Consider the following 10,523-nt stretch of genomic DNA (forward strand, 5'->3'; position numbering starts at 1 on the left):
ATTTAGAAGGGCTAGCCCAGTCAAAACCCGCGGGCTTTGGGCTCGGTTGTGTGGATTGGGGGAGCAGGATGTCATCTTCATCCACAAGGTGTTTTGGCTCTGTTGAGGGAGTACGAGCGCACTTATGCGGCCGAAATGACGAAGGCCGGGCTGATGGGAAGGCTACCACGGCTTCCTGTGTTTGGCCAGCTTTTGATGTCACGGTTTGATCCCCGCTAGCTTGAGCTGTTGTTTCAGTGATCAAAGCTTGGACAGCTCGGCACTTTGCCATTTCTTGCTCTTCGGTTAAGGGAACAAGGTTGATTTAGGGAAGAGTTGGATCTGGTTCTGGTGAAGGTTCTAGAAGGAAATCTGTTACCCTGGTCTTCCTCCTACTGTTGTATCTGTATGTCAATTCAAAATTGAGTAGCTCGGCCCAACCTCGATCGCGGTATTGAAACGCAGCACGAAGAGCGTCCAAATTAGGGTATTGGTATTGAGACTTGAGCTAATTCAAGTCTGCTAAGGAAAAAGGCAAATAGTTAGCGCGGTGAGAAACTTACAAGCAGCAAGGATGAAAAACATACAGAAGTAAGAACCGAGGTGTCCTTACTAGCAGTCCCTTTGATCCAATTTATGTTGTAGCCGGTATTTGGGCTTCCTGGTCCTCGAAGTTACCAGAAACCCAGAAAAAGTCATCATCGTTTAAGTCTTTATCCGGTGTGTTTTTTATTATTTTCTCTCAACGGCGTCTTATTCTTAAATAATATATCCAGCCGTCTTCATTCTGGCCAAGTGAGTATTGGTGAAATAGCTCGGCTAAACCGAGGTTGAGGCCAAGTCGACGATTTAGCTCGGCGATGCCATTTATTATTTTGTAAGAATTTGTGCTAAGTTGGGTTGGGCATATTCTAGTCTGCCTAAGGAATTCGCATAATAGCGGCCGAACAGGGAATCGGAGTCCCGCCTCTACAATAGTAATGACGGTGAAGGGAACGAAGCCCGATTTTTCCCATGGAGTGGTATCTAGTTCGGCTAAACTGAGATGAACATCATCAGGGATATTGTAGTCCTTGCGGAACTCGGCAATAGCCCCAGGTGAGTTTACTAAAAATCGGTATTTCCCCATGATTAACTTAAGGTTGTGAATAAGTTAAACCTAGCTCGGTGTGACTGGGGCCTTAGTTGGTTTGGTTGAGCAGAGCTGCCTAGGCGCAGGGTGCAAAGGCGTGCCTAGCCAGCACTAGTCAAGTTTGCAAAGTAGAAATAACAAGTGTTATGCCCAGATCACTGACCGGGCTAAAAAAGAAAAAAGATAAACGCAAAAAACCCTAGTCCGGCTAAAGAGGTTGCAGCCGATTCTTAGTTTGATTTTGGCTAGGTCGGAGAGCTGGATTGGTCCCAAGATTTAGCTCGGTCACTAGGAAAGCTTTCTAGTTTGGTCGAGTACACACCTAATACAAACAGGTTCCTAGTTCGGTCGTGGTGCTATTCTGGATCAAAGGGATTTCATAAATGGATTGATCGTGATATCCAAATAAAGTGTGATTAAGAAGTCTGGGTGTGAGTTTTGAAGATTTGTGTTAAAACTACAAGAATGTGTTTCAGAAAACATGTGTAGATATTGTTATACTATACACATTCGCAAAAGTAAAAACAAAGAAGAAGAAAGAATTTGAGTCACTTATAGCTTTGAGACGAGGGGACGAAGGTCAAGGCTGTAGGGCTGCTGACGAAAACACACAGCTTTTCAGATGCTAGGATGGAAACTTAGAAGGCAAGAAATGAAGATGAACAGTGGTGTCTCTAATTCAAAAATGAAGTTTTTTGTATAAAGCAAGGATTTGGACGGGACTGTTCAAAATTCGCGAAGTACGAAGACGGCTGTAACAGCTATTCTTGGCCAATGGGGTCCTGTCACGTGTCCAAGGGAATAGAAAGCGATTCAGATGTGCAGGGACTGAAAATACATTTTTTGACCGGACAAATTGGTAGCCTGGTAACACTTTAGCTCGACTGAAGGCTAACTTTGAGTTCGGTTGGAAACAAGTAGTCCCATATAATGCTGTGCAGATGGAATTAAGGGGCAATTGAGAGGGTAATTTATAAATAAATTAGGCCGAGCTAAAGGCTTCTCTGGAAGTTAGGCCACACGTCGGACCAAGATAAGAGCTGCTGTAGCTCGGTCTAAAGACTAAAGAAGTTGGGCCAGGTGCAGTTCAGACCGAGCTATGGGTCGGGTTGTTTAGGCTTCGCAAGTTGGACCTCGTCCTTGTTAGCTCGGTCAGAGATTGTAGCAGTTAGCTCGGTTTGAATAGACAACTGAGGTACAAGAGAATAAGAGCCAAGCTAGGTGTTGCGTATGAAGGCACCAGATTTAAGTATAACAAAGGGCTAGTGTTAGTACGGTTATACTGTTATTCAATCGTGGTAGTCATCTCACTTGGCTTGCAGTGATGAGACTCTTAGAAGTATTCTGCTAAGGAAAGCAAAGTCCTACTGGGATTGTGTAAACCATCTCACTTGGTTTGTAGTGAGTAGGGTGTGTGATTCTTAGGAGGACTCTGCATTAAGGAATAAGAGTTCTACTAGGATTGTGCCAAGCAGAAACTATAAAAGCTTATGACAGAACCTACGTACATGTATCATAATTTTGATTCTCGAATACACAGAGCTTTTATCTATTTGTCTATTTTGCTGACTTAGGTATCGGAGAGGTATCCGACACACATCCGCCGGCTACCTCACGTTTGTGTTTTCAGGAAGTAAAGCAACAATGTTTGGAGTAGCTCAAACTTGATCAACAGAATTACACGAGAAGATTATTCTACACTCGTACAATCAAATCAAATTTGCTTTTAAAAATCGATCGCACTAACTCAAAGAGATTGGTTGGATTGGATTGTAACTATAATACAAATGGAGATAAAATATTTATACAATTATTATCATTTTTTTTAATTTCAATTTTGAGTTATTTTATTTTTACAACCAAACACTTCTAATCTATATATATAATGTAAAGAATCGTTTTACATTTTTCAATTCATATGTTTTTTTGAAACAACCAAACACAACCCAAGTAATTAAAATATACAAGCATGCCAACTCTCTTGTCTTTGGTAGTCAAATCCATCTTTCAACCCGAAACTCTTGCTGCATCCCTCATTTTAAAAAAATTCTTACAATAAAGCCTAAATTCCTGTAATATCTCAAATGCCACCTCTCTCATGTGTGTTTCTTCAAACTCTTTCTCTTTTTGTATTCTCCTCCTCCATTTTCAATGGGTTGCGGCATGTCGAGGTATGGCCTAGCCGGCGTACCCGACAACGAAGGCGCACGCAGCTCTAACCCCATTCGGAGGAAATTTGATGAATTGTGTAGAAATGATCGTATTGTTTCGGATGCTACCCCTTCTTCTAGCAAACAACTTTTAAAAAAAGGTGTTGAGGAGGATGTTGTTGATTCCAATAGTAGCCACAACAGCACAGATTCTATGAAGGATTTAGCATTACAGCTAAAACAATGCCCGAAGGCGGTTGACGCTGATAGCGGGATAGAGAAGCAAAGTGAGGAGGAGGAAAAAGAAAAAGAAAAAGAAAAAGAGAAATGTCGAAAAGAGGTCGAAAGCAAAAATGAGGAGGCCAAGGCCAAGGCCACTATAGAGACGGGTGATAACAAAGACAATGAAGAAAGCGAAGAAGATGAAGGAATAATTTCTAATACTGATGGTTCATTGTGGATTGGGTCTCCAAGTTTTAGAGATTATTGCATCGACTGCGACTCAGACGATAATTTCCAGAATGATGGTAAGTTCGAACGACGTTTTTTTTTTAATGATAAACATTGAAGGGATTTTATTTTTCATTACCACAATATTAACTAACGCTTTTAATTGAAAATGCTACATATTATTATGGTTGCGTTTTGTTAACATTCCACTTCATTAAAACAAAAAACAAAAGAAAAGAAGAGATATTTTCAATACAAAACAAGTGAAATCATTTGATTTGATTTCATTTTTTCCCAAATTTTGGATGGAAATTTATGTTACATACTTTATTCTTTGTTTGTAACAAGAAAACAAGCAACAACAAAGTCAGCAAAACTGCAATTCTCTCTTACCTATAGTTGCAGTTTTTCCACCAAAAGAAGAAAACAAATAACTTTTTTTCTTTCTTTTTTTTTTTTTTTTTCAAAACGAATAACCATGATGGCTTCAAGGGCATTAAAATTGTATCTATGCTGCAGATAATAGTGCTGGGAAAATGAAGGAAACCAAGACAAGAGGTGATGAGTGCCATGCATCTCCCAAATCAAATGAGGTAATACAAAGTTGCCACAACTACATGTTTCTAGTATAAAAAAATTATGAATAAATAATTCAAATGTAAAATTGACTGAAGTATCATGGCATTGACTAGTCAAGTATATGATGCAATGACAAATAATAATAATATCCTAAATAAACATACAATATTATGATAATATATACTACCATTTTCAAACTTTTGTAGTCTAAATACTTGAAATCTTCTAAATTCTTTGAGATAACTTGGATTTGAAGATGATCAAATATGACTTGGGTGCTTATATAACACATGATTTTTTTCCATCCTTCTTCTTCTTAGTTTCGGTATCAATATTATTATGCTTTCATTCATATATGGATGCACAAAGTTTGTGTGTAAAGGAAAGAACTACTTGAGTCAATTATATAATTTTTTTTTTTTTTAATTTTTCAAGTCAATTAAGTAAATTGTTTTTTTTTTTTTTTATTGAAATAAAATGTTATGATAACTAATAATATAATACAAGCATTGGTTTATAAAAGACATTATTAATACTTATAAAATTTTGTATTAAATGAATGTTTGTGTGTTTGGTTGGTTGGCAGGAAATGGAGAACAAATCAATAAGAAAAGAGAGGAAAGGAAGAGGATTCGGAAGAAAAGTATTTCCAAAGAGCAGGCAATCTGCTATGAGAAGTTTGTTGCACGTCCCAGGTTGCTACAACCCCAGTGTTTCTGCTTCTCATGATAGGACTTCCAAGCCTATTGACAAAACCTTCTGATGATCCCCTCTCTCTCTGTACACACACACAAGAAAAAGAAAAAAAAGCCCAAGCCAATTCTTTTCCATTTTTAATTTGTATTGTTCCTCTTAATTCTCCACATTCTTCTTCCTGTAATTAAATTGTTCTTTGCACTTTTGAAATAGGTAGCATCATATTCGCATCGTGATGTTTGATCGTTGGATCAGTTATGTGAGATTATTATAAGTACATTGGGATTAAATGATTCGGTTCTTAGTATATTAGTATTAGATTGAAGATAAAATAAATTGCATTTATTTGTGCACTATCTAATTATATGACCCAATATAGCGTAAAAGTCAATGGACAATGGGTTGGTTTGGAAAGTGGGTTGGCTTTTTGACTATTTTAGTATGAGATTAACAAGTCTCGTTTGGAAAGGATTTTTTGATTTTTTTGACGTTTTGTAAGAGAAAGAATATAATAATTATGAGTTGAATATGATGTTTTATCTTATTGGGTTAAAAAACGTATTTTTTTTTTTTTTGTTGCGACTAAAATAAGCCGGATCCGACTTCCCAAACGAAGCCAATAACATTTTTTTGCTTTGTCCTTTTTTTGAACACATGAAATCCGAGGCTTATAGACAGAAGTCTGGATTGAAAATTTTAGGTTAGGAGAATATGTAATATTTAGAAATACATTAGTATATGTTTAATTACGATAGGGTATAATTTGAGGTAAGAGAATATAGGCTATGTTTGGTATGAATGGTTTGGGTTAAAATAGTCATAAAAAGATAAAAATATGTTAAAAAATTAATAAGATAAAATGTCACATTCAAATCATAATTATTTTATTTTTTTTCTCACAAAAGTCAAAACAACCAAAAAAAACCATCCTAAATGAGGCTTTTTAACCTCAGGTTAAAATAGCCAAAAAAACCAACCCATATCTCAAACAAAGGCATAGTGTTGGCTATTAATACTTGATCAATGTAATTGTTTATATAGAAAATTACCATGGTTATATGATCTAATCAAATTTATCGTGAAAAATATATGCAACAAATGTGATTTTGAGAATAAAGTGTTCATATATATTTTTAAAAATAAAAATGATTTGATCAAATGGCTGCAGTCTGCGGATACTCTATCAATATAATTTTGGGCGAATTGCACGAACAGTCCCTACAATTTGGGACTAGCGTCACTTTGGTTTCTGACTTTTCAATTGTGACACATTTAATCCTGAATTTTGAATTTTGTTCCAAATAAGAACAATTGAACATATCATTACTTAATTTCAAGGGTAAAATCGTCAATTTGATAAAATATAAACTAATTTGACAAAAGTAAATGTCAAAAAAATATTTTTAAATTTTTAAAAATTATTTTTACCCACTAAAGATAAAATTATATAAAATTGATAATTTTTTTAGACATTTAATTTTTTTTACCGAATTAATTTTTATTATGTGTTTGAATGATGATCATGTAATAGGTGATTGTTTTTATTTTCATTAAATTAGTTTCTATTTTTAAAAAAGTCAAATATGGCGACAATTTTGATATTGTTATTAAACCAATTCATTAAATTAAAAAATCCAAAACTAAAAATATTTTTATATTAAATATATCGATTACACATTAAAATCTTAACAACCAATCATTACATAATCATCATCCAAACACATAATAAAAATTAATTTGGTGAAAATAAATAAATAAATAAATGTCCAAAAAATTTATCAATTTTACATAATTTTATCTTTGGTGTGTAGAAATAATTTTTAAAATTTAAAAATATTTTTTTGACATTTATTTTTGTCAAATTAGTTTATATTTTATTAAATTAACGATTTTGCCCTTAAAATTAAGCAATTGTATCTTTAATTGTCTTTATTTGGAATCAGATTCAAAATACAAGGTCAAATATGTCACAATTGAAAAGTCATGAACCAAAGTGATACAAGTCCCAAACTATAAGGACTGTTAGTATAATTTGCCCTATAATTTTTTACATAGATAACTTTCTTAATGAACCCTATATTGAAAATAGAATTTACTTTAATAATACACTCCTACATCAATAAATAATAAAAGTTTATTAATTTGTGTATAATTATTATTATTGGGGTTTTTTTTATTTTTGTAGAAAGTTACAAAGCACTTAAATTAAAATAAAAGAAAAATACAAAGAAAAAACAGCAATATAGAAAAAATCACCGCACAGATATAATTTAAAAAAGCAAGATTTGAATCAAACCAATTATCGCCATCGACGCCATTTTTGTAACTGTTGCCCAACTTCGTTGCTATCGCCGCCGTACTTCAGTCAATACCAGAAATTAAAATTGCAAAGAAAGAACACTCGCACTAATATGAAAGGATCGAGATAAGAAAAAACCGTTATGAGCATAAAAAATCTAAAAGTTTATATCAAAATTAGGAGGGAAAATCTTAAACCCGTCTTTCAACCTAGATATAAAAAATCTAAATGCAAATGTTAAAAGTATGGACGAATTACATTAACGGTCTCTATAGTTTGAACCTTGTGTCACTTTAATTCTTGACTTTTCAATTGTGACACATTTGACCTTGAATTTTGAATCTTATTCCAAATAAGGACAATTGAAAATACCATTGCTCAATTTCAATGGCAAAGTCATCAATTTGATAAAATATAAATTAATTTGACAAAAATAAATGTCAAAAAAATATTTTTGAATTTTTAAAAATTATTTCTACCCACTAAAGATAAAATTATGTAAAATTGATAAATCAATTAGATATTTATTTATTTTACTAAATTAATTTTTATTATGTGTTTAGATGATAATCATGTAATGGATGGTTGTTTTTATTTTTATCTATTTTTTCAAAATTCAAATATGGAGACAATTTTGATATCATTATTAAACCAATCCATTAAATCAAAATATCCAAAACTAAAAACATTTCATATAATATATCAATTATACATTAAAAACCTAACAACCACTCATTACATAATCATCATCCAAATATATTATAGGAATTAATTTGCTAAAAAAAATAATAAATGTCTAAAAGATTTATCAATTTATATAATTTTATCTTTGGTAATAAAAATTATTTTTTTAAATTCTAAAATACTTTTTTTAAATTTATTTTTGTTAAATTAGTTTATATTTTATTAAATTAATGACTTTATCTTTAAAATTGAGCAATGATAACTCTAATTGTTCTTATTTAAAATAAAATTTAAAATCAAATATGTTATAATTAAAAGTCAATAATTAAAATGATATGAATTTTAAATTATAAAGACAATTAGGCCTCGTTTGGCATGCAACCGTTTTAGTCTAAAAGTCAAAAAATTATTAAAAAAATCAAAAAACCTATAATCTATACCAAAAAATCAAATATTTTTTTTTCTCTTTACTTTTTACATTTTTTTTTTGTAAAACATTAAAAAATTATTCTAAATATATTAGTTTTTTTAATTCATTTTTTAATTAAAAAATTAAAAAAATATTATAATAATTTGTTTTCAACAAGACCTGAGTTTAATTCGTTAGAGTTCATCGAAGACACATCAAAACATTGTCGAAAGAGCAACGAAAATCGCATACTCTATGAATCTAAGGTGTTGTTTGGCAAGTTAATTTGTGGCTAAAATAGTTATAAAAGACAAAATAGGTTATTTTAATTATAACAAACAAAATATCACATCTAACCCATAATTATTACACTCTTCTATCAAAAAAGGGTCAAAAAAGCCAAAAAGTCCTTCTCAGACTAAGCTTTTTAGCCCAGGCTAAAATAGTCAAAAAAATCAAAAAGTAAAAAAATCAACCCACTTTCCAAACAGAGCTTAGAAGAAAAGAAAAATGCTTGAGAGCTCTAGGACAAGAGTTCTAAAGCATGCACTAATGACATGAAGCTGTGTGGGGTCCAGCTTAGTGTGATGTTTTACTTTGAATTTTTTTTTCAACAATGATTCATCCCACTAATTTGGGAGCACTAATTGACCACTAATGAGGTAGAAATTCAAAAAAATAAAATAAAAATAAAAACACAAGAGCAAAACATCCCATCATGTGGGACTCACACCACTTTAGAGCTATTAGTGCTCCTCTTTTTAATGGTCTCACTCATTTTTTTTTTCTTTTTTTTTTTAGACATGCCAGCTCAGTAGAACACTTTTTAAAGCTCTACTTTTAGAGCTCTAAATCATTGTTGTCGAAGAAAATAGCAGGTATGTTTGGTTTGAGTTTGGGAGATGAGTTTTAGAGATAAAAAGTACGAAAAGTTATTTGGTTTGGTTTTTTTCAAAAGATGTTTTGAAAAATTATTTTGAGAGAGAGTTTTGGAAAAAATGATTGATTTGATGTGTATGAGAGAGAGATTTGTTTGGAAAATTTATAAGAATAATGCTTGGGACCCCCTTTTGGGGGTCACCCCCTCACTCCCCCCCTTTGCCACGTGGCGGGTGGTGATTGGAGGAGCAGGAAAAAAAAGAAAAAGAAAAAGAAAATGTAACCAATGAGAGAGAGAGGGGGTCAAAGGGGATGGGGGAAAAGGGGGATGAATCATTGTTGAATTTATAAACCAAACAAGTTTTGAAAAAAAAAATTAGAAAAATTTATTTGGTTTGAATACTTTAAAAAACTTATTTGTAAAGAATTTTTCCTCAAAAAATTTTGAAAAACACAAACCAAACGAGGCCAGCATATTCTGGGTCTTGCTCCCACTAGTAGAGTTGAGTTTTTTAAAGAAAAATGCTTGGGAGCACTAATTAGTGCTCCCACTAATTAGGTGGCAGTGGGTCCTGCCATTAATTATGTGATGTTTTAGTCTTGGAGTTGTGTTTTTTTTTTTTTTACTTTTTTAATGCATTAGTGTTATTAATGATGATATTTTTAATGGGATGAATCATTGTTGTTTTTTAAAATGATATACGCCTAATCTCGTCTTGTTTAAAAAATGAGATGGATGAGCTATCATAAAACATGACATGGGGTTTAAAGACTGGTCAAGGAATGTAGTATGTGTGAGCTCACAATCTGTCAATCTATCGATCGAGACTGTCTGTTTTCATGCCTTTCCTTGTCACAGCAAAATCTGACTTTTTGACTCTTACATTTCTTTATTTCTTTCATCAGTACACCTTGAAAACTCAAGTTACTTGCAACAAATAGGATTCTGCCACGTCATCAACTTGACTATCTGGCTTTCCCAGTTTCCAGCAGCCCCCCACCACTCTCCTTCCTTTGAGTGGAAAATTTGTTTGGCTGACAAATCATAAATTATCATAGGAAAAATATTTGGGAACACTAAAAATAGAGTATTAGAAAGAGTATTAATGATATGATAGTGGTTCCGTTCACTTTTTATGTGTTATTTTATTTTATTTTTCTTTTTTTTACCATTTTCAATCCATTAGTGCTGTTAATGGTGTATTTTTTAGTAGTCTAAGTCTCCGTTTGGGAAGTGGGTTGATTTTTTAGCTTTTTTATTTTTTT

The 10,523-nt window shown here is 32.5% G+C and overlaps 1 protein-coding gene across 1 annotated transcript; it reads left to right on the top strand.

The window, feature by feature from the left end:
• The first annotated feature begins 3,139 nt into the window (after nucleotides 1-3,139).
• On the top strand, nucleotides 3,140-5,218 carry LOC114306950 (nuclear polyadenylated RNA-binding protein). The gene is made up of 3 exons (XM_082923051.1): nucleotides 3,140-3,788; nucleotides 4,231-4,304; nucleotides 4,877-5,218. Exons 1-3 carry the CDS (start codon nucleotides 3,263-3,265, stop codon nucleotides 5,051-5,053), a joined length of 777 nt encoding a protein of 258 aa, XP_082779177.1. The 5' UTR covers nucleotides 3,140-3,262; the 3' UTR covers nucleotides 5,054-5,218.
• The last annotated feature ends 5,305 nt before the right edge of the window (nucleotides 5,219-10,523 follow it).

This window comes from Camellia sinensis, chromosome 4 (genome assembly GCF_055761805.1).
Source record: "Camellia sinensis isolate YWXY chromosome 4, ASM5576180v1, whole genome shotgun sequence".
Taxonomy (NCBI): Eukaryota; Viridiplantae; Streptophyta; class Magnoliopsida; order Ericales; family Theaceae; genus Camellia; species Camellia sinensis.